At 40.0% G+C, this 25,287-nt stretch overlaps 3 protein-coding genes across 6 annotated transcripts in view; 1 reads left to right on the forward strand and 2 right to left on the reverse strand.

The window, feature by feature from the left end:
* The window catches only part of LOC129719029 (mRNA-capping enzyme), a 217,950-nt gene extending 208,188 nt beyond the window's left edge, over positions 1–9,762 (reverse strand). The window contains exons 1-2 of the mRNA XM_055670367.1: positions 9,455–9,762; positions 8,991–9,399 (exon numbers count right to left, since the gene is read on the reverse strand). Of these exons, the coding sequence (XP_055526342.1) occupies positions 8,991–9,399; positions 9,455–9,637 (592 nt within the window). The 5' untranslated portion in view covers positions 9,638–9,762. The remainder of the gene's footprint in view (positions 1–8,990; positions 9,400–9,454) is intronic.
* A 4,554-nt stretch (positions 9,763–14,316) lies between these two features.
* The window catches only part of LOC129718611 (double-stranded RNA-binding protein Staufen homolog), a 90,581-nt gene continuing 79,610 nt past the window's right edge, over positions 14,317–25,287 (forward strand). The window contains exons 1-2 of one of the 3 annotated variants that reach the window (XM_055669545.1): positions 14,317–14,901; positions 14,966–15,048. In XM_055669545.1, the coding sequence (XP_055525520.1) occupies positions 14,398–14,901; positions 14,966–15,040 (579 nt within the window). In that variant the 5' untranslated portion in view covers positions 14,317–14,397 and the 3' untranslated portion in view covers positions 15,041–15,048. The other 2 variants (XM_055669543.1, XM_055669544.1) reach the window with 2 other exon arrangements.
* Positions 15,869–25,287, reverse strand: part of LOC129718610 (cell division cycle and apoptosis regulator protein 1-like) — a 398,517-nt gene continuing 389,098 nt past the window's right edge. Inside the window, exon 10 of one of the 2 annotated variants that reach the window (XM_055669541.1) lies at positions 15,869–16,303. In XM_055669541.1, the coding sequence (XP_055525516.1) occupies positions 16,096–16,303 (208 nt within the window). In that variant the 3' untranslated portion in view covers positions 15,869–16,095. The remainder of the gene's footprint in view (positions 16,304–25,287) is intronic. The other variant, XM_055669542.1, reaches the window with a different exon arrangement.

A 25,287-nucleotide genomic window follows, 5' to 3' on the forward strand; every position in this document is an offset into this window, starting at 1 on the left:
CTATAAATATCATGTATTGATATATTTTTAGGAGCCAACTGGACATCTCTATAGAAAATGTTTTGAAAAAGTGTCCCATTAAAAACCGTATGGAAGCTTTAAAAATCGGGCGCAAATCGGGCGTTTCACCGATCGATCTGAAAAGTTACAGAGTTGTTATAGGACCCATAAGGAACACGAAAAGTGCATGAGAGCGAAAGAATAACACCATCGCTTTTTTTCCATATAACCGTGTCCCAGTCTAATATACACATGAGTGAGTCTCGGTCCCACCGTTCTTATATATTTCTTGCTCTCAAAGTAATCAAAGATGTGAATCATCTGAAAAATTCGTAGTAATATTGAGTAAATTAGAGTTACTCCCAAGCAAAAGAGTAACTCAGATAATAATGAGTAAATTTGAGTTTTTTCGAGTTTTTTCGAGTTTTTCTGATAAACATGAATGTTGCTTGGTCTCACCGGTCATATATTTTTCTTGTTCTCAAGATAATCAAAGATGTGAATCATCGGAAAAATTCGGAATAATATTGAGTAAATTAGAGTTACTCTCAAGCATAAGACTAGCTCAGATAAAAGCTGTCTTGCCCCTTGAACGGAGCTAACCGTATTGCCAGCGTTACTGGTACTATTTGGTTCTTAACCGTTTTTGCGGAAGAAAAAATGTGATATACTTGCTTTTGTCCTCACTCACGCTTTCACAGTGCTGAACAGGATTTCGTCCGAGTGCGAGCAGGAGTAGACTTCGAGAACGTTGGTTATGCTGGTAAGATCGCCAAGGTCGATCGTAATCGCAAACGAGAGAAAAAGGGACGTGATAAACAACCTAGGGAATGACTTTTCCTACCCTTTGCTGTACATTTAACAGAGTAACAATGAAAAAAAAATGTCAAACCTGAACCAAAACGGTAATATCGATCGGATTGTTAACATTATTTCGCTCTTTCGGTTGGAGTTCAGCTATTGCCTTCTTGGGTAGATGTAGTAGAGTCAGGACATTTGATAATTATCCAATAAAATAACGTCTAAAACTATTCATAATTCATGTATAAACATTTTATTTGAAATGAAAGCAACGCGAATTTTTCGTATCTAGAACAAACACGAGCAGGAAAACAGAAAAGAGCACACACTTTGAACTTGACGTTTCTATGTTGTACTCTATGTTATAACTCATAGCGCATTCCCTCGTGAACAACAGGTGCAAACCAGAAACACTCAGACAGAGAGAGAGAGAGAGAGAGAGAGAGAGAGAGAGTGAGTGTGAGAGAGAGATAGAGAGAGATAGGCGATGAAAAAACCGCCAATTTGGCAATTGGGTTTTACATGTCAAAGATCAAAGGGATCTCTTCTCAAATTGAATGTTGACTGACTTTTCATTTGACTCGTATAACCGGTGGTGACGATGAAAGTCCTGAGGAGTAATAAAGTGCATCGCAAAGACCGTCAATACTTTCACCACAACAATAGATCATTACTCTGTTAGCTATAAAAAAGATTTGTGAACTTCCGGCTGAAAATCACTGTGATAATGCAATTTTGGAACATTCTAATTAACCCTCTAGTGCCCAAATTAATTTCTAAACGGACTTCGATAAAATCATTATAAACCATTATAAACACTTTTTAAGTATTTATTAAAGCTTTTCGGAACTTCGACTGAAGCCCGCCAAATGGCGGCATTGGGCACTAGAGGGTTAATTGTCTAGCCTAGACCTCTCCAATCGTGCATGTATTGACGCACTTTACACCGTGTAAGTCGAATGGGAAATGAGACAAACAAAGTGCTGTCAAAATGCTTGCATTGATTGCGAAATATTTATTTGCATTCGCTAACTAGAAAGTCACTTTATGTGATTTGTTTATGGATAGTATCTTACAAAATGAATATTTAGTTTCCAGTAAAGCAAGAATTATTTATGAGGCAAACAACCCGAATTTAGCGTGCGTGACTAAGTTGTCAGAAAGCTCTTTAGAACAAGAAAAACGCATGACAATAAACATGTTCTATATTGTATCTGTACCACAAAAGATCAAAATAATGGTCGAAGTGGTCCAAATCTTCAAAAAAAAAAATTTTTTATCTGACTGCAATACCTCTCAATATGTTGTTACCTTTCTTGTTCGTTTGGCTCAGATTTTGACAGTTCGTTTGGCTCACAACATTCTCTCTTTCTATTTTTCCATCTGAGTTTTGCTAGTGCAAATAGACTTGTGCGATATTTATACTGACAGTTCGTATCAACTAGCTGGCATCTCTACCTTATTTGCTTTGCTTCATCGCAGCGAATCCACGATGTGTGGGCCCCACTGACACTGACAGACAGCATAACATAGCGTATGAAAAGTGGCGGTGATATGCTATCTCGTTTACACACTGAGATGTTAGCCCTTGAAACATGGCGCGATGTTAGCTAGCTGGTACGTATGCATAAAACATATCGATACAAATATCGCGGTTTTCAGCATCGATACAGCCGAATATCGTACTCATGCGTATCAATCCCCGAAATCGAAATATCGTGTCAAAAGTATCGATATTTTTGACACTGATACAATATCGCCCATTGCTAGGTTACCGAAGGAAACCTCACGGTCGATGACATTTTGCGTCACGGGGTTGGCTGTTCTAAGAAGCCCCTGATTCAAAATGTAAAGATACTCGAATGCAAGCAATTGCATTCAGTATTCATCGAAGAAGGGAAGAAGAAATTCCTCCCTTCGGATTCCTTCCGGGTAACATTCGCCGGATCCGCACTGCCGAACTACAACTCTTTGGGCAGGGTACGCCTGTTTGTACCGCGGGTCATGCATTGCCAAAACGGCAAGCAGTTAGGTCATACAGCCACCTACTGCAGGAAGTGCGGAGGCAATCATGCTGAGACTGCTTGGACCAGAGGGGAAATGCTTGGACCAGAGGGGAACTGGGAAGGTGGTTACATTCCATAATCCCCAAGGTGTCGACGAACCCGTGGTTCAAGGGGTTGGATGTAGGTCGGGATTTCATTTGCGTGATGTCCCGGCTTATGTCCAATCACTATAGATTTGACGCGCATCTCCGTCGTGTTGGGCACGGGGAAAGTGGTATCTGTGCCTGTGGTGAAGGTTATCACGACATAGAGCACGTTGTTTGGTCATGCCCTGTACACCGTGACGCCAGGTCTAAATTAATAGCTTCCCTGCAGGCCGAAAGTAGGCAGCCGGCTGTTCCTGTTCGTGATGTCTTGGCGAGCCGTGACCTATCCTACATGTCCCTTATATGCGTTTTCCTGAAATCCATCCACGCCCCAGTTTAATCCTATTCCCTTCCGCCTACATCCAACCAAACGACAAGAACACGTTAAGACCCCGGATCCGGAAACAGCAACTAGACCCGCACGATACTCTCAGGTCCCGAAGGAGACAACCCAATATGCCAGTCCGTAATATCTTGGCCCAGCAGCGGAACATGTGCTTACCTATGGCAATGAAAACCATCATACAGTAAACCAGTGCTTTCAATGCAAAATATTATAGCTTTAAGTTACATTTAGTTTCAGCTCGTAGTCGGCAGCGAGGATAAAAAATTTGCTTTTAGTTATTAAGATACTTTAGAAAGTAAGCTACCAGATATAATTGGCGTCGTTAAACATTAAATTGTATTTGTGCCGTGTCAAATAAATTATAGATGAACAAAAAAAAAGACCTATACCTTGTTTCGCTACATATTCCTCTATCCGTGCGGATTGGACAGCTTACTGAGAGTTGCTCCCGTGCCATTTTTTGACATTGGGAGATTTTATTTCTCACTGTTCGCTATGCTGCCGTTACCCGCATAACTGTCCCATAATGATTTTTGTCACTTTTGAGTTCGACATATAATTTTGCTCCAGATTATTGTATATCGGATAATTTTAGGCATATAGAAATATGTCATTCAGTTAACTATACTAATGTTGTTTTTCTGTAGTACAATCTACGTTGCCAGTGATACTGCCGATTGCTGGTTGAATTTATATGTGATGGGACAAAATATGCGAGTACTTTTGAAATGTACCCGCATATTTTGGCCCATATTATTTTTTTTTAATTATGTAACGTAAAACCAATCCCATCCATGGCTTTTTGTTCTCAACGTTGAACTTATGGTGCCATGAAACTATTCTGGTCATTGGTTTTGGATGTAAATACTTAAAATAGCTGGAAATCAAAAAATTCACGGATAATATTAAATCGCCGTTTTCTCAACATGTTGTTTTTCATTATGGGACAGTTATCTGGGTACCGGCAGTATGGGGGTCCCTGTACGACGACAACTGATCTTCTTTACTTTGTAACTCAATCGACGACTTCAATATGACACTTTTGAATACTGGGAAAGCAACACGTGTACCTAATCCTCCAGCAAGTGAAAGCTTGCTCGTCCTATCCCTTTGCTCGACATCACTAGCATTAGATTGCCAGTGGAAAGTAATCAACGATCTCCACGGTAGTGATCACTTATCAATCGTCATCTCAATTGCTAATGGTTCAACTCTCACGGACCCAATCAATATTTCATACGACCTTACTCGTAATATTGATTGGAAGTCTTATGAGGCGATTATAACGGAATCCATCGAGTCTCTCGAGGACTTCTTCCGGAGGAAGAATACGCGTTCCTTTCTGGCTTGATCATCGACGCCGTGACTCGAGCTCAGAGGAAACCGATACCCGGGGTAACAATTAGACGGCGTCCTCCCACCAAGTGGTGGGACAAAGAGTGCTTTGAACTGTACGCGCGAAGGTCCTCGGCGTATAAGGACTACCGGAAGTACGGCTCTGTTAAGCTGCTTCGAAGGTACGAGGTACTGGACAGGCAGACGAAGTGCTTAATGAAAGCAAAAAACGCAGATACTGGCGGCGATTTGTAAACGCGTTGTCGAGGGAAACAGCGATTAGCACTCTTTGGGATACCGCCAGACGCATTCGGAATCGTAACGTTTCGAATGAGAGTGAGGAATATTCAGACCGCTGGATACTCGATTTTGCCAAAAAGGTCTGTCCGGACTCTGTACCGGAACAGAAGACCTTTCGCGGCGCGTTTTTAGCAAATACGGAAGAGCCTCCATTATCGATGTTATAATTTTTAATGGCTCACCTCTGGTGCAACAATAAAGCTCCAGGGCTGCCAGTCCGTAATATCTTGGCCCAGCAGCGGAACATGTGCTTACCTATGGCAATGAAAACCATCATACAGTAAACCAGTGCTTTCAATGCAAAATATTATAGCTTTAAGTTACATTTAGTTTCAGCTCGTAGTCGGCAGCGAGGATAAAAAATTTGCTTTTAGTTATTAAGATACTTTAGAAAGTAAGCTACCAGATATAATTGGCGTCGTTAAACATTAAATTGTATTTGTGCCGTGTCAAATAAATTATAGATGAACAAAAAAAAAGACCTATACCTTGTTTCGCTACATATTCCTCTATCCGTGCGGATTGGACAGCTTACTGAGAGTTGCTCCCGTGCCATTTTTTGACATTGGGAGATTTTATTTCTCACTGTTCGCTATGCTGCCGTTACCCGCATAACTGTCCCATAATGATTTTTGTCACTTTTGAGTTCGACATATAATTTTGCTCCAGATTATTGTATATCGGATAATTTTAGGCATATAGAAATATGTCATTCAGTTAACTATACTAATGTTGTTTTTCTGTAGTACAATCTACGTTGCCAGTGATACTGCCGATTGCTGGTTGAATTTATATGTGATGGGACAAAATATGCGAGTACTTTTGAAATGTACCCGCATATTTTGGCCCATATTATTTTTTTTTTAATTATGTAACGTAAAACCAATCCCATCCATGGCTTTTTGTTCTCAACGTTGAACTTATGGTGCCATGAAACTATTCTGGTCATTGGTTTTGGATGTAAATACTTAAAATAGCTGGAAATCAAAAAATTCACGGATAATATTAAATCGCCGTTTTCTCAACATGTTGTTTTTCATTATGGGACAGTTATCTGGGTACCGGCAGTATGGGGGTCCCTGTACGACGACAACTGATCTTCTTTACTTTGTAACTCAATCGACGACTTCAATATGACACTTTTGAATACTGGGAAAGCAACACGTGTACCTAATCCTCCAGCAAGTGAAAGCTTGCTCGTCCTATCCCTTTGCTCGACATCACTAGCATTAGATTGCCAGTGGAAAGTAATCAACGATCTCCACGGTAGTGATCACTTATCAATCGTCATCTCAATTGCTAATGGTTCAACTCTCACGGACCCAATCAATATTTCATACGACCTTACTCGTAATATTGATTGGAAGTCTTATGAGGCGATTATAACGGAATCCATCGAGTCTCTCGAGGACTTCTTCCGGAGGAAGAATACGCGTTCCTTTCTGGCTTGATCATCGACGCCGTGACTCGAGCTCAGAGGAAACCGATACCCGGGGTAACAATTAGACGGCGTCCTCCCACCAAGTGGTGGGACAAAGAGTGCTTTGAACTGTACGCGCGAAGGTCCTCGGCGTATAAGGACTACCGGAAGTACGGCTCTGTTAAGCTGCTTCGAAGGTACGAGGTACTGGACAGGCAGACGAAGTGCTTAATGAAAGCAAAAAACGCAGATACTGGCGGCGATTTGTAAACGCGTTGTCGAGGGAAACAGCGATTAGCACTCTTTGGGATACCGCCAGACGCATTCGGAATCGTAACGTTTCGAATGAGAGTGAGGAATATTCAGACCGCTGGATACTCGATTTTGCCAAAAAGGTCTGTCCGGACTCTGTACCGGAACAGAAGACCTTTCGCGGCGCGTTTTTAGCAAATACGGAAGAGCCTCCATTATCGATGTTATAATTTTTAATGGCTCACCTCTGGTGCAACAATAAAGCTCCAGGGCTGGATAGAATCAAGTTCAACTTGTTTAAGAATCTACCCGACTCTGCAAAAAGACGCTTGTTGGACTTATTCAACAAGTTTCTTGAGCTAAACATTGTTCCGCACGACTGGAGGGATGTAGAAGTCATTGCTCTTCGAAAACGCGGAAAACCTGCCTCTGATCACAGTTCTTATAGGCCGATTGCTATGCTCTCTTACCTCTAGAAATTAATGGAGAAAATGATCCTCTTACGGTTAGACAAATGGGTCGAAACAAATGGTTTACTTTCAGATACTCAATTTGGCTTCCGCCGGGGCAAAGGGACGAACTCACTCAGGTTTTAGTTGCTAAATATCTCGGGGTCTGGTTTGACTCTAAATGCACCTGGGCTTGTCATATTAGGTATCTTTCACGAAAATACCAACAGAGGATTATTTTCTTCGTACGATTACCGGAACCTGGTGGGGTGCCCACCCAGGAGACCTTTTAAGGTTAAACCAAACAACGATACTGTCAGTTCTTGAATACGGTTGTTTCTGTTTTCGCTCCGCTGCGAAAACACACATTATAAAACTAGAAAGAATACAATATCGTTGTTTGCGTATTTCCTTGGGCTGCATGCAGTCGACCCACACGATGAGTCTTGAAGTGCTAGCGGGTATTCTTACGTTGAAACAACGTTTTTGGAATCTGTCTCTCTTACCGGTTGCTAATTCGGTGCACAGTTTGCACCCATTAGTAGTTGAAAATTTCGAGGGGTTGGTCGACCTTCAATCTCAACCCAGATTTATGACTTTATATTTTGACTATATGGCTCAAGATATTAACCCTTCTTCATACGTTCCTTTCAATTTCGCACTTTTAGATACTTCTTATAATGCTTTATTCTTCGACACCATCATGAAACAAGACATTACTGGTATCCCGGATCAATTACGACCGCAAGAGATCCCTAAGATTATTTCCAATAAGTTTAAACATGTTAGTTGTGATAGAAGGTTTTACACCGACGGATCTAATCTAGATGAGTCCACTGGCTTCGGTGTTTTCCACGAAAATTTCACCGCTAACGAAGTCTACCCGTGATTTCTAATAACGCTTGAGAACGTTGTCCCTGGGAAGATTCTACACTATTGATGGCAATATTTATGAAAGGCCAATTGCTTATGATGAATTTTATAGCATTTTGCGTCAGAGAACACTCAACAGTTGGCAATCATCATGGAACTCAGATGAACTGGGACGGTGGCTACATTCCATTTTTCCTAAGGTATCGACGAAAGCATGGTTCAAGGGGTTTGATGTCGGTCGGGACTTCATTCGCGTGATGTCAAGACTTATGTCCAATCACTACACGTTAAACACGCATCTCTTTCGTATAGGGCTTGTTGAAAGTAATCACTGTGTTTGTGGCGATGGCTACCATGACATCGAGCATGTATTTTGGTCGTGTACCGAATTCTGTGGTGTTAGGTCCGAGCTTATAGATTCCCTTCGGGCCCGAGAAAAACACCCGAACGTACCCGTTAGAGAAATTGTGGGAAGCGGTGATTTGCAGTACATGACACAGTTATACTGCTTTCTGAAGAATGCTAACATTAAAATTAGAAATTCTCTTGTCTATTTGTCAGCTAACAGATACAGATAAAGTGTGCTGGAGACACGGATACAAAGAGCCTTTATCTATGCTTACTCAAATCGTTTAAGCCAACAACAAACAAGAATATTATTGCTCTACCAGTTGAAAAACAATAAGATTTTTAAGTTCCAAAATAGTTTTAAGTCAAAATTATATTTCCTCTCCTCTCACTATAAATCCCCACTTGTTCGTAGTGGGTCGCGAGAATTAAAAAAAGCGCCTCCCTCTTTTTCCTGCTAACTAGAATTAATACTTATCGTATTTGGCTCAGTAAAACGAAAAATGTATCGTGCCGTGTCAAATAAACTAAGTTAAACTAAAATAAACAGTCTACATATGATAGATGTAAATAAATAAGTATAATATTAAAAAAATATTAGAAGTGATCTTTTGTGGGAGCCCCCAAAGTGTGGGGGTCCACGAGCCATGGGTCAAACTCCAAATCATATAATTAAGGATTTGATTAGATACCTTTAAAGTTGAATATACTTACGATTGCCCCATTCTGGAATAGCGGGTGCTTGTATAGCATCACTCTCATCTTCATATCGTCGAAATAACTCCTTAATATAATCAGCCTTATAGATACCTGGAGGTCGAGCTTTAGCAAATGCAGATAATCCGGCCTCTACTGACCAATCTAACTTCTCTACTATATATGACACAATTAAAAATCCCGTTCGGTTGAAACCGTGAGTACAGTGAACTCCAACAATTTCCATAGGATGGTCTTTATTGAATTCGTCCACAAGTTCAATAAACGCATTAGTTTGTTGAGGCGTTGGAGTTTCTTCGTGACCAAGACACTGCAATTTTACATATTTGCACTTGTTCCGTTCAATCTCGTAACGATCATAGAACCGGTCTGTGTTAGTCAAATCTATCCAAAGCCCAATTTTCACCTGCGGTCAAATAATCAAATATCTGCATAAAAAATATTAAGATGTTACTACTTACATTATAAGTTTTCATCAATTGAAAGAGCATTTCAGGTGTAAAACAACATTCGGCTGGCATCTGAGATTCAAAATCTTCTTTTAATGGAGTTTTGAACGCTAAAAACTTTCCGGCTATTAGCGTATCAGATTGACGTGGACAATAAAGCCATCTATTTGGAATTGGACCAGGACCACGAGACATTGCGTCGTTTATTTATTATAATAGATCCAAATTTAAACAATGAAAATTTTCCTATACGCGTTGACGGTGTTGTTGATATTTGTTTGGTTTTTGCCTGCGAGAGGAAGGAAATATTTTTGCTTTTGTCATCACCAGAGTTGCCAATAAAATTTTTGATTTAACTAGAAAAAGGCTGAAGAAAAAACTGGGGAAAACTGGATCCCGAATAAATTTCAAAAAAGCAAAAATATGATTGTGAGAGAGATTTTCTGTTATGGGGATTGAATCCAGTGTCAGTTTTGGATGCAACATCTAAAGAGATAACTCTTCGCAAAAAATTACTCATTTTAATCAAAACTGTTTTGTTTTGGGCTTACATTTTGTTAGAATTATGGACTAAAAAATTTCCTCTAACAGCGGCAAAATTTAAAATTACGCAATCAATTTATCTAAATTAAGAAAATAGAGCTTTTCCATTTACTTTTATCTTTAACAAAAGTATTAACATTTCAACATTTCCTTCCGTTACATCAGTGAAGTTGAAATTTCAATAATTTCTAACTTCGCTATCTTTTGGTATCTTGTTCCTCCAACATTTTTGTAACTGCTACGCAACCGAAAATAAATAGATTTTTGTATGGTCTATCAAAGCCTATTTGTTTGGTTTTACCTCAACCATGTCATGCAGTCTTTTATTTGACCGTGTTTCGTGTGAGAAGATTGTATATTGAAAATGCTGTTAAGAATTGTCATAATAATATATCAATCTACAAAATTTACGTTTTAAAAATATTTCCGAAAACCAATCGGAGCTTGAGTAAATGAAAAACTAGATAAAACTGGCAAACATCTGAAAAAACTGGAAGATTTTGGAATTAAACTGTTTGACTGGATCACTTGAAAAAAACTGTGAGAATCCAGTTTAAACTGGAACTTTGGCAACCCTGGTCATCACGCACATTTTGACAATTGCATGAGTGTTCACATACACGCTCGTAAATAATAACTCTAAAATGAGTAACATTTGACGCATTTTCGTAAAAAGTGGAACAACTCCTGAATTGAGTAACTCCACAAATACTCAAAACTGAGTAACACTAGGCGTCTTTAAAATGAGTCATTATTACTCAAAATTTGAGTACGACATTACTCAGTTTTTGGGTACAGTTCAGTTTCATTTCTGGCTAGAAATCCGCCACGACCAATAAACGACACCACATGTTCATCAATAATTACCTTGTAATAAAAGTAAACAGTTATAATGCCTTCTGAGGCGCACACAATTAAAAAACATATATCACAAACTGAAGCACATCATAATCACCTATCAAAATGGACGTCGTTATATGCGACGTTACTCAGAAAAAAGTTATATGAAGGGAACCCAAAAAGTGAGTCAAAGTTACTCAAAATCAAAAAGGACTTCTACTCATTTTTTGACGTCTACGAACATCGTTCTAAACTGAGTCAGAGTTGCTCAGTTCATGAGTTTTTATTTACGAGCGTGTTAAGTGCGAACAGCCTTCAAAATCTCTTTCAACGCGAATAACCCGAATATCGATTTTGTTTACACTGCATCTGGCTGAATATGGAATAGTGAGCAGAGATTCCAGATGTTTTTGAAAAATGTCTGCAACTGCTCGAAAAACCGGAAAAAAAACCTGCTTGAAAAAATTATCTGTGATTCGAAAAAATTTCGCTCACGCAGGCAAAAGTCTGCGAAAATCTGCACACATTTTGAGAAAGTCTCAATATGAGGAGACTTTGACAAAAATCTGCAAAATCTGCGTTTTGCAGACAAATCTGCACATCTGGTTTCCCTGATAGTGAGCCGCTAAGACAGAGATGTGCCAGATGTTTTTGAAAAATGTCTGCAACTGCTCGAAAAACCGGAAAAATGTGCTAGAAATCCGAAAAAAATCTATCTGTGATCCGAAAAAATTTCGCTCGCGCAGGCAAAAGTCTGTAGAAATCTGCACACATTTTAAGAAAATCTGCGTAAATATAAGGAGACTTTGACAAAAATCTGCAGAAACCGTAGAAAAACTTTAAATATCTGCAAATCAATAAATATCTGCACACGGACTCCAAAAATCTGCGTTTTGAAGACAAATCTGCACATTTGGTATCCCTGTTTTCGATCCGCATTGCATCTTATAAGATTGGGCGATCTTCATAGAAGATCGTAGATCAGATCAACGATCTTGGAGTTTTGTTGGATCATAAGCTCACTTTCAATCAACATTATACTGCTGTCATATCCAAAGCCTCGAAACAACTTGGTTTCATCACCAAAATTGCTCGAGACTTTACAGATCCATACTGCTTGAAAGCATTGTATTGTGCATTAGTTCGGCCAATCCTTGAAAATGCCTGCATCATCTGGAATCCTTATGACCTGTGCTGGAAAAACAGAATAGAACGCGTTCAACGAAGGTTTGTACGTATCGCTCTGAGACATTTACCCTGGAGTAGACCCAATAATCTTCCCTGCTACGAAGACCGTTGTAAGCTGTTGGATTTGGATACACTGGAGAGTCGGCGGAAGATTCAACTAGCTACCTTCTTAGCCAAGCTGCTGAACAATGAACTTGATGCCCCGGTTTTGCTTTTTCACCTTGATTTTCGAGCACCAAGTAGACTGCTTCGTTCGTCAAACTTACTGACAACTAGGTCTCATCGGACCTTGTACGGCTTTTTTGAGCCACTGACGTCATGCATCCGTACCTTCTCGTTGGTCGAAGATTTATTCGATTTCGGAAATGTTTCCTCACGTGCTTTTGGCATAATAATCTCAAGGTTTGGGATGTTGCAATAGTTTTAGATTTAAGATTTTCATGTAGATAATATCAAAATTGTCAGATGAATCGACCAAAATCAGAGATGCCAGATGTTTTTGAAAAATGTCTGCAACTGCTCGAAAACCCGGGAAAATCTGCCTGAAATCTGAAAAAAAAATCTATTCGTGATTTGAAAAAAATTCGCTCGCGCAGGCAAAAGTCTGCACACATTTTGAGAAAATCTGCGCAAATATTAGGAGACTCTGACAGAAATCTGCAGAAACTATGGAAAATCTGCAAAAATCTACGAATCAATAAAAATCTGCACATGGACCCTAAAAATCTGCGTTTTGCATACAAATCTGCACATCTGGTATCCCTGACCAAAATACAAATACCAGCTAGCTGGCATCCCGCCATGTTTCGAGGACTAACATCTCAGCGTGTGTGTAAACGAGATAGCATATCACCGCCACTTTTCATACGCATAACATAGCATCTGTCAATGGGGCCCGCAAATTGCGGATCCGCAGTGATGTTAGCTCCTAACGGAGCAAAGCAAATAAGATAGAGATGCCAGCTAGCTGACAAATACAAATAGAAAGGAATCTTAAGGATCGATTCATCTGAATTGTCCTTGGATCGATCCGCCAATAAATCGTAGCCGCGGAATCGATCTCTGTTGGATTGATTTCTTAAAGGCATCCTTAACGGTGCGCTTCTATACCCCGTTTGGCAGCGCTCTATCATCACTTCACACCGTACCGGTCGGTGCTAAACGCGCTAGAGAAATAGTAGCCGAGCTTCCGGGAAGCATCGCGCTCTCAAATTTAGCAACCCGATAACAGCGCTGCTAAAGGTTTATGCTGGATGAAACGTCAAACTGAAACGATAGCAACGACCGGTGTGAAAACGGGTGAGTGAGCAAAATAGCCGCGCTGTACACAGCCGCCATAACAACTTAAATGGTACCGCATTGTTAAGGATGCCCTAAGGGCATCCTTAACGGTGCGCTTCTATACCCCGTTTGGCAGCGCTCTATCATCACTTCACACCGTACCGGTCGCTGCTAAACGCGCTAGAGAAATAGTAGCCGAGCTTCCGGGAAGCATCGCGCTCTCAAATTTAGCAGCCCGATAACAGCGCTGCTAAAGGTTTATGCTGGATGAAACGTCAAACTGAAACGATAGCAACGACCGGTGTGAAAACGGGTGAGTGAGCAAAATAGCCGCGCTGTACACAGCCGCCATAACAACTTAAATGGTACCGCACTGTTAAGGATGCCCTAATGCCCTTTTTTGTGGCGCTTTAAAAATTATGTATTTAGTGTGTCGAAATATCATTCAAAGTATATTACGTCAAAATATCACACTTTTGCTTTATTATTTCTGGAATGTGATACAAGATAGCAATTATTATAGGATGGTCGGTGTGCAACCGCCTGTTTTTGAAAATTGAATTATTAACGCCAGTGTATGTGAGAATAAAAAATATATCTCGAAATCACTTGAATTATTCATAATGATAATATGCATTTAGTTAAAAATTGGAGTTGTCGACCAGCGACAATCGTTTTTTTTTCATGCCGTACATTATACCTAACGTCGGAAGTAGTGCGCTGTATAGCGCAACTGATTTGCTATACAGCGCACTATTTCCAACGTTAGGTAAATTGTACGATATGCGAGAAAAATCGAATGTCGCTAGTCTAAAAACTCGACTTTCTACTGGGGCGACAATATTATGGGGCTTATTGCAGAAGACGGGAGTCACTGCAAAGCGATCAAAATGAAAAAAAAGATCGAAAAGATCAAATCGAAAAACTAACGATCTTTTCGATTTTTCCAGTGCTAAGGAATCGATCCGAAAATTTGAAAATCGAGACGGGAAGGATCGATTTTTTTAGATCGATTTAAGATCGACCAATCCTATTGCTAGCTGGTAGAATAAAGAAATTCGATATAAGTACAATAAGTTTTTCGTTCCTATCTTACATACTCAATGTCGATTAAAACTCCATTGAGAAATAAAACTCCGGTTACAGAACTACAAGAACTATGTGCGGCTCGTAAGACTATTCATCCCATCTACGAGTGCACTGGTGAAGAACTAGATAACACTGTGCCTAACTCTAAAATATTCACCACATCTGTCAAGGCACTTGGACTATCGAGCACCGGGTTTGGGCGCTCGAAAAAAGATTCCAAGCATGATGCTGCTTTGAGACTGCTTAAAGAGCTGTTACAGCAAGGTGACACTGACATGCATGAAGACCGGCAACTGAGTATGTTTCTGTCAGATAAAGTAACAGAAGTACGAGACATTTGTGTTCAGCGAAATTTTCCTCTTCCTGAATTTGAATGTGTCAGAAGTTCTGGCCCGTCGCATGCACCAGAATTCGAATATGAATGCCGTATTGGAAAAATTGTTCGACAAGGAGTTCATAAAACAAAAAAAGGTGCCAAACAGGCAGCATGTTATGAAATGATCAAAACATTGCAAGCGGTAAGTCTTGCCGGTTTCATTACGTTGTAGAGAGTTTCTATTGTCGAATTCGTTTTTACGGCAGGACTATCCCGTCCCGGACTACGCTTTGCAGCTGAAAAAAAAAACACTTTCCGAGCAGTTGCAATGGTGTGCGTAATACCAGAGGTAACTGTCACTTTTGTTTTGGTCATTATCGCCATTGTCTTTTATCGCATTTGTGCTACTGTACGAAAAATTTGCCAATTTAATGAAAAACTACCAAATAACAAAATAAAATAAATAAAATTGAACCTGATGTTTGACACGCGAAGAACGATAATCAAAGCAAACCGATTTTGACACATTTTTTTTTTATTTTGACACATACGTGTGAATGTGTTGGTGTCTTCAAAACTGCACTCTGTTTCTTGCGCGGACTGTCCGGGACAGAAAAAGGGTAGTCCGGAAAATGTAAAAAAAACAGTGATAGGACAAAGTGTAGTCCGCGGGGTAGCTACACCGCAAAAACGAAAACGATATATGCATCCATCTCTTTTAAGTGACAGGATTTTTTTTCTTTTGAAACAGATGCCAGTTGATGACAACGAAATGCAAATTCAATCTTTAAATTTGGCTGCAGATGCTAATGTAAATGAAAATGAACGCATCATTCGAACCTATAGGGAATATATAAAATCAGATATTAAAAAAATACCTGGAAAAATAAGTGATCGACATAAATACTTGGAACAATTCGATCAACTCAAAATTGATGCAGCTAAAAGGATTGAAATGGACGATCTCATGTCATGTCAAGATAAGTGTACACTTATCCCAAGAGCTTTAGGGTTAAAATTTGAAATGAAGCTAGAAGACAATAATATTCAAAGTGAAAATTCGCATAAACTTCACACATTCGAGATAATTAATAGCGAGTACGATTGCTATATTGTAGGGCAAGGTGACAGGTTTTTCGAAGTAGATCACAATTATTTCAAAACAATGCTAAATTTTTAGTCTATCTGGACATTCAAACAATGTAATAAGTTTTCGTTAGTTTTTACTTTCCACGAAAAAAAATCAATAATGTCTTATGCCTATTAAAATCTACTGTTGTATTGGTAGCACACATACTAGGACTTCAGACCTCATTATACTTATGTATATATTATTCAAATAATAAAGTATACAATTCAAAGGATTATTATGTTATGAAATGATTATTGTACACTATCACTCAGTTTCATGATTTTTTTCATCACAACTCGTGACACTGTCTTTGAGGACATCTACTTCCCTACTGAGACCACTATCTATTGAAATATCAGTTATAACAGGTAGTTCTGCATCGAAAGTGACTGATATTTCTTCTTTTTTTAGCCTTCCTGGAATATCCGCGTCTTTAGATTTTCTCTCCTTGCGATTTCCACAGTCTTTTGAGCTACAAAAATAGAAAAAAATATTTTTAGTAATCATATAGAATGCTTGTCATGACATTTGAAATAGAACTCTCATTGTTAACCTTTACGAACTAATTACATTTTTGTCTTATGACTTACATCGTAAGTTTAGTAAAGTGGACAATGTATGTAATTTTAAGAGGATGCGGAAAATGAACAAGGACAGAAGGTGTGAATTGTACTTAGAGAAAATTTTCCTCATCCAGACGGGATACGAACCCACAACCTCCGGTATCAACAGCCTGGTGTTTTGGTCGATTAAACTACTTTACTCCCGTTTGAATGAAAAAAAAAACTTTTCTAAGTCTGAGTCACACTTTCTACCTTGTTCATTTTGCGCAACCTTGTAAAATTACATACTAACTTTACTAAACTCATTATTAACCTTTATTGACGTTTTAAGACGATCAGAATTGCTATTGTTGATTCTGATGAAATAGAAATGCTGTTACTAATCGAGATTAACAAGGTATGAGACGAGTCAATATGTTTTAGAAAATTTACACTATTCTTTCCAGCTGGTCTCGAGGTACGATGCTAGCCTAACAAGTTGTCGTAGGTTCGAGTCCCGGCCGGGGGAGTTCATTTAAATTTATTTTTACCGAACTTTCTGCTTCAAAATCACATTTTTCTTTTATTTAGGCGATGCTCGTTTTTTTTTTAATTTCGAGGCTTTGTAAAATAATAGAAGCATAGGCGTACCCAGAAAGGGTCAGACCGCCCCCCCCCCTCTCCTACATGTTGACATAGGTGTAGAATGTTGTTTTAAATAACTCTAATAGCACAAAACGACATCTTTAACCTATAGAAACATTTGTGTAAAGTTTCAAAAATTGATTTTGAAATGCTTGCCCTGTGTGGAATTGCACAAGTTTTTCAGTTGATCCACTTTTGCAGCGGTAAAAGTACCGGGCAAATCCGCTCGCATCAACTAGCTTGGAGTGTTGGAACCGAGCTGTGGCAATTCCCTCCCTAGGTTCTCTTGTAACCTCACTGGAAACACGGTTCGGTGAAGATAGTGCACCTATCTACGCGTTGTCCTTGATGCATCCCGCTAACGTAATACGCATGTCGTTGGAAGAGCTCATGCGCAAAACCGATGCTTTCGTATTTTTTTACGAAGTTGACAATTTTGTTGGAGAGGTGGAAGTCTGGTATCAACATTGTAGCAGTATAAGAGCAGACTGTAAGAACTTGGAAGAGCTGGATTTTATAGTTTAGTTTAGTTGGGTGTTATTAAAAAAATGAAATCTAGTGTTGATCACTTAGCGAATTTCTTTATTTCACCAGCTCACCTCGTTTTGACCTGAAAGCGCACTAACTGCTGTCAAAACCCTTCTTTATTCGCTCGATTTGCTGCTGATTGGAAGTTTATCTCAAAAATATGATTACCATAAAAAACTCAACAAGAATTGTACATTTTTGCAACGGTTATAAGTTATATTTATTATATATTATATTCGATATTCACTAAATAATCGTGACCGGATAGTATCGAAAGTTTGAATTCCCAAATATACAAATTTATAGAAGAGTAAGGGCCGGTGAATGCTTATGAATTTTTGGTCCATTTACCAAGATTCTTTCCGAATTCTTTATGGTATTTTAAAATTGTTAGATGATATTTTATTATTTTAAACTTTACCATAATAAACGTTTATTAGCTGTCTTCGTAATACAGCGAATAATTGTAGGCAAATGAAAAAAAAATGTCAAGCAAAAAACAAATATGGAATTGTTGATTGCTACGATTTTTTTTGCTGAAACTTGTTTATAATTTTGTTTAACATATTTTCTTATGTTTGCCAATTAATGAACTTTCGTAAGGGCTCCCATATTATTTTGAAAGTAAGATTCATATTAAAAAGCAAAGCCTTGGTGGTGCTACATTCCGATTCGGAACTTGACCTTCTGTTTGTTATGCACAGACTTCCCAGCCAACTGTTTAGTGTACATGACAATTGCGGGGCTAGCGCTACGATCCTACTGACACTAACAGTCTCTGCCGAGCCGAGACTCGAACCAACGACGACTGGCTTGTTAGGCCAGCATCGTACCTCGAGACCATCTGGGAGGTTTTTCCCAGATCCATATTATAAATTTGATTTAATCAGAGTTAAATAAGATACAGAGTTAATTCTGACTTTGACGCATTACGAGAAATTCTTGGTGCTTCTCCAACAAGAACGATAAGCTTGTGCTTTGTCAAATACGTGTCGTTTGCACAAAAAATTCTACAGGTATAATATCGCCAAATATAAACGATATTTTTTCGAGTGTTGTTGAATATATTTCTAAGAATAGATTCCCAGGGAAGGCTGAAAATAAAAGTACGTAAGTCACCGAACAAACACATTGATTCTGTCTGCGGACTCTGTATATTTTGGAACAAAAAATCCCCTAATTATAGTTGTTAGGATTTCGGTGAACTGGCGAATAGGAAGCAATCGCTAGGTGGAATCAATCAACTTAATTGGCCCTTAAAAGGACCTTTTGACTGCGATGCGCCTAGTTTCCAAGGATTCTTCGGGATCGAATTCACTTGCTGTTACTAAACTACAGCTTTATTATTCTTATACACTTTTACTGATGGAGCCGTACACAAAACTAACTTGCGCAGCAATCAGAGCGCTGCCCTTTTATAGCTTGGCGAAGCGCGTAAAACAAAAACAACAAAAAACGCGATACAATAAAAGTAGGCGTGGCTTACTCAAACACATCGTTCCTGGATGGAACATTCTCCCCCGAGTGATGCAAGGCATCAAAATTTTTGTTTAACTACTATCGCTTTCCCTAGGTGTCTTGTTGTCGTCAATCGGTAAAACGGAAATCTTGGTTATTGGTCGCCGATATGTTGCACCATCAACAAACACATTCACTGCGCGTACCAATCCATCTTCACCAGGCAAGACCGCTGTGATTCGACCTAGCTTCCAACCAAGCGGCGGGAGGTTCTTCTCTTGCATGAGGACGAAGATTTGGCATGGTTCGATGATTCTTTTTTCGTGGTTGAAGAGTGCTGAGATAATCGTGGCTCCATGAGCGCCAAAAGTGTTCGCGCATCAGTTCTAAATGTTGCCACCTATCCAGTCGGGTCACTTTTATGTCTTCCAGAGATGGCTCCACTAAGGCAATGAGATGACGACCAACTAAATAATGTGCTGAAGTAATTACCTGTGGATTACTAGGATATCTTGAAGTTGTGAACAAAGGTCGCGAATTGAGTATAGCCATCTCATCGAGAACCGTAGCCAACTCTTCGAAAGTCAGTTTGGCGTTTCCTACTACTCGCTTCAAATGGGTTTTTATAGATTTCACTGTGGCTTCCCATAGCCCGCCGAACTCTGGAGCATCTGGAGGTATGAAGTGCCACTAAATTTCGCGCTCTTGACAAAACTGGTGAATTTGACCAGAAGCCTGTTGGTCTTGAAACTGACGGAAGATCTCATGAAGTTCGTGCTGTGCTCCTTTGAAATTTGTGGCGTTGTCGGAATGCAGCTGCTGTATTAAGCCTCGGCGTATTATTACAAAAGTTCACATCTGAGGGAGATTACCCATGAGTTGCGAACTATCTGTCGGATTTGTACGGAAACAGTGAACATAACTTCGAGTTATTTGACGAATCACGGAACGAGCATTGAGGAGCCAATATCGCTGACGTAGTGCATTGATAAGGCCGCTCTGTCCTACATGCAATAGTTCCACATGCATCATACGGACGAACGCTTTGGTGGTCGGATTTTGTTGGGCAAAATAATTCGATGCTTGGCTGCGAACGGAAGAGATGATTTGTCCAACCTACCTCCAACACGAAGTAAACCATCGTTGTAAAAAGGTCTCAAGTTTCCAATTCGTTTGCACGGTTTTCCGGATAGAACACGTTTAATTTCGTCACCCAAATACTTCTGTTGTATGGCTCTTGTTATGGCCTCAGTTGCTAGTCGTAGTTCGTTGATAGTGAGGTAACGAGATTTCACACGGACGAGTCGATTCATTTTTCGGGAGTTGTGAATGAATCTCAGAACATACGCCATAATGCGTTGAAGGTTGCGGAAGTTACTATGCTTGGACAGGAATGGAAATGGCTCTGTTCTTACCATAACTGTAGCTGCGATGACTTTGAGCTCGGGTAGTAGCGTATCTGGGACAGTTTCCAGCATGTCAGCCTGATACTGGATGTCACCAAGGAACTCGGGTCCGTTCCACCAAAGGCTGTTTTTGCTCAGTGCCTCTGGTAGTTGTCCTCGTGAAACAATATCTGCAGGGTTCGATTGGGGTCGTATATAGTTCCACTGGCAATCCGAGGTGTAGTTACGAATTTCGCTGATGCGGTTGCGTACAAATGGTTGAAGCTGGTCAAGCGATTTTCGCATTCAAGACAACACAATGGTGCTGTCAGACCATAGGACAATTTCTCTTATTTCTATCTTCAAGGCAGGAATTACTTTGGTCAACAATCGTGTGAGCAACATTGCTGAACACAATTCCTTCCGTGGTATCGAAAGATCATGAAGCGGTGCAACCTTCGATTTACTACTTAGAAGGCGCAATTCAGCTGAACTATCAACGAGCTCGTTTCGTAGATAGATGCACGCACCATAAGCGACAGAAGATGCATCTGCAAACCCATGTAGCGAAAAAGATACTGCGTTGTCTATTGTTACACGCCTCGGAGCCTTGATGTAAGTCAAAGATGGTAAATCCTTCTACAGCTCTATCCATTTCTGTCGTTGCTTGGCTGCAACGACGACCGGCGATATCAAACCAATCGGGTCGAAAAGTCTAGCCACTTCAGAATAAATGGCCCTCTTTGTCACACAATCACGTTGCTGATGATTGGCATTTGCGATGAGAAAAGTATCGTTCCGAGGATCCCACAACAATCCCAGTAACTTGATGACTTCGTTGGCTCCGTATTCAGGAACGGTCATTTCCTTTCTCGGCACTCTCCGGGAATTTTTGCTAAGAATGACTCCGAGTTGGGACACCATTTATGAATGGCAAAACCACCTCTGGCCAGCAACATATACAACAGACCTTGGATCTCAACAGCTTCGGTAAGGGTATCAGCACCAGACAATGCATCATCTATATAAAAATCTTCCTTCAGAACACGAGATGCTGCAGGCATTTTATCGCCTTCTTCTTCAGCGAGTTTAATCAGGCAACGCGTAGCTTGGAAAGGTACAGAAGCCGTACCGTAACTAACCGTATCAAGCTCCAACACTCGTAATGGATCGGACGGACTATTCCTCCAGAAGATACGCTGGAAAGATCTATTCTCCGGAGCAACTAGTACTTGGCGATACATTTTCGTTATATCCGCTGAAAATACTTACTTGTATTTCCGGAAACGTAGCATGATTGAGAAAAGGTCGCTCTGCACAACTGGACCAACCATTAGGGTTCAATGATAGCTTCGAAGGGGAAGGTTTTGCACTATCATCGAAGACTACTCTGCACTTCGTGCTACTACTAGATGGCAGTGGTGGGCACCGCTAACCGAAAATTTAGCGACGCTAATCGCGGAAAATTTAGCTCGATAATCGCTAAACGCTAAACCCACATTAGCGGAGCTTTCGCTAATCGCTAACTTTTTAAAACGTAAATAGTCATATCGCTATATTTATTGCTCGTGTTTTGTGAGATTTGGACCACTTTGATCTCTTTTGGTTAAACAAACGAAAACAATTACTTTTTAAGGCTATTTACAGTAAGATGTTCACGAAACGGTATTCATATTTGATTTTGTAAAAACAAGAATAACAAAAGTTATTCAGCTTGCATTGAAAATAGATACTCTTAGGAATGTTTTCATGAAAATTCAATTATTATCTGAATCGAAAAAGTAGAACCAAAGTTGTCATAATTTCAGGCGCATTGCAATTTACCAAAGTTCTCGGTGTGCCAAAAATTCAATCTAGACCTTGTGCTTGTTCTTCAAAATGCTCCTGTGGCTTGTACGATAACTGGAACTCCATTCTAGGGTAAAAAACTGACAAAAGTAACTTTCGCTGTAAAGTATGTCCATCTTTCGAAGCAATTTACGTACGCCATCAGAAATTCACAGCGATTAGCGTTTCGAAGGCCAAAATTTTAGTGACGCTAGCAGTTTCGCTAACCAGTTAAAAAATTAGCGAAATCGCTAAATCGCTAACTAAATTTTAGCGTCGCTAATTAGCGAATTAGCGGAATGGTGCCCACCACTGCTAGATGGTCGCAAAACTGCATGATGTGGCATATAATATTTCGGCAAAGTCGGAGCATCTTCAGCTTCGATGATCTTGTAGCAATGATGAAGAGATTCGTATTCTCGGATAAATTCTTGATATTGCTTTTGTAAATTGGAATCGCGTAGTAGACGTCTCTCCAATGCCATGAATCGTTTCAGTGCCAGTGCACGACCATCTTTCAATTGTGCAATGTTCGATTTGAATGGAAGCTTAACTACGAGTCTACCACTCTCATCTTGGGCAATCTTTGGAGCGATGTCCCTTTCGGAGACAGTTGAAGCAAATTCCGAATATCTTACTTTTTATAATCTTTGAGCTGCGGAGAGATCGTTCAATTTGTTGCACTGGAAGTTTAAATGCTGGCCGTTACAAAACACACAGGCATTTACAGGAGGTTTCGTTTCGTGCGATTTAGTTACAGCGGTGTAACTTCTATGCGGAGGTATCTTAACAGATGTGAGAACCTGTTTAGGTTTTGTTTGCTGTTGCGAAGGTTGGGATGCTATTTCACCGTTTTCTAGCGCTTGGCACCTTGATTTGAGGAAGGTTATCGTTAAATCGTATTTCGGAAGTTCCGCTTTCTTGAGGCTCGTCTCCCAAGCCTTCCGTGTAGATTTATCCAAAGCACCGACAATCAGATACACTACCATATGCTCAGACACTCCTGTGAGCTGCTGATTGAGAAAACGTAAACCTTTAACATGGCGTGTTGCTTTATCCAACAGGTTTCGTAGGTCTTTGCACGATTCAGATGACATCTTGTGCCGATTCATTAATCCTCGGATGTGTGTCTCTACAATTACTCTTTCGTTTTCGTACCTGTCCGTTTTCTTCGCTTAGTATCTTTGCGTCCAATACTCCAGCAGCAGATCCAATCAATGCTTTGTTCAGTTTAATAGCATCACTATCTCCTGACTTTGCCATTAGATCCTGAAAATGGCTTTAAATTTAGGCCACGCAGCGTAACTGCCATCGAATGTGGGTATTGGGGCCTTTAAGGGTTGCTGTTGTATAATAACTTGCGGAGCAACCGTGGCTTGAGCGGTCGTGTTAGTCTTAGCGGCAAGGATTCTACCTTCGGTAGTCATTGACACGGAATTGTACAAATCTCCAAACCTTTGGTAAACTTCATCTTCTTTGGAAACTTCATCATCGTCAATTAGTGCCAACACTTCACTATGAAATCCACTAAACTCGGTATATGCAGCTGTTAAATTTTTACTAATCACATTCAGCTGTGCAAATCCTATATTCCTTCCTTCTCGCATTAGGTTCCGTATTCGGATTACTTTTTGTTGGATTTGGCTACGCTGACGGAAAACTGCAGCTAGCTCCTTCGAGTAGGTTGCTCTTGCGCTATCCACATCGTCATCACTGTTCTCGAAACCTCGAAATTCACTACTCCGTTCATCTTCATTCTGCTGCGTCGGTACCGGTGAATGTTCGAGTGGCATTTTTATTTCACTTGCGCACTACCAGTCACAAAAATTCATACAAACGACGCACGCGCAACAAAGGCAAGCGAATTGCACGTTACACACGCGAGACACTTGCGACACGACCGTTCGCGACGGACGCACAATCATTAGTGTTCAGAGACTAACTTTCACTACATGCAAAACCTGTGCGAACACGTTAAAACACGCGACGGACGCACGAAAGTTCGAGAGTGTTCTTTCTATTACCCGCGAATCGCACGATAAGACGCGACGTACGCACAAACACTTCTAGAAAGTTCCAATTCTAGCACAAACGATGGTTGCGGAAACGCACTTTTAATCAACCAGTGCAATCATGCACGGACGGCTTCAAAGCGAATTTCTGTTTGACAATCCGGTTCGAAGGACCAAATTTATGTTCGGATTTCGGTGGATTGGCGAAAATGAAACTCAATTGGCCCTCAAAAGGACCTTCCAAGGATTCTTCGGGATCGAATTCACTTGCTGTTACTTAACTACAGCTTTATTATTCTCTTACACTTTTACTGATGGGAGTCGTACACAAAACTAACTTGCGCAGCAATCAGAGCGCTGCCCTTTTATAGCTGGGCGAAGCGCGTAAAACAAAAACAACAAAAAACGCGATACATTCAAAGTACGCGTGGCTTACTCAAATACATCATACCTGGATGGAACAACAGTGTTTAGTCCCACGTCACCATTCCATACAACCCTAGGGCTGTATACCTTGTAGTATTTTTATGCTTTGCCATGTTGGTTTTAATGTGTAATTGGTTATGAAGAAAAATCTAGGTTAAATACGATTTACGTTTAGTGTCCAATTCCTTCTTTTTTTAATCTGTTCGTTAATCGGTGAATTTCTTGTTTTCAGCTACTAATCCGTTTTACTAATCCTTTTCATCAAACTGTTTTTCTAATCCTCCTTAATTATTTCCAGTAGCTTTTCTTTTTCGTAGCTTGCTTGTAAATTTATGGTCTCGTGTATCCTTTACTTTTCGTTTAGTAATTACTTGTGATGAGACCTTTTTTCTATAGGAGCTTATGACCACTGCTACCATTAGTTAAATATATTGTGTATACTCCGTGTTAATATATATATGCGCTGTCAGTTCGTTCCATCACTATGGGTATCAGTGATAGTCGCCCCCAGACTTTGCATTTCACCCCAAGAAGGTATGACTTCTTTGATGAAGTTGCTTACCTTCATTAATTCAGCAGACAATATCTCGTTAGACGTGAGGACATCTCCAAGAATACGCAGCCTTCGCTGAA

The sequence above is a fragment of the Wyeomyia smithii genome, chromosome 1 (genome assembly GCF_029784165.1).
Source record: "Wyeomyia smithii strain HCP4-BCI-WySm-NY-G18 chromosome 1, ASM2978416v1, whole genome shotgun sequence".
Lineage (NCBI taxonomy): Eukaryota > Metazoa > Arthropoda > Insecta > Diptera > Culicidae > Wyeomyia > Wyeomyia smithii.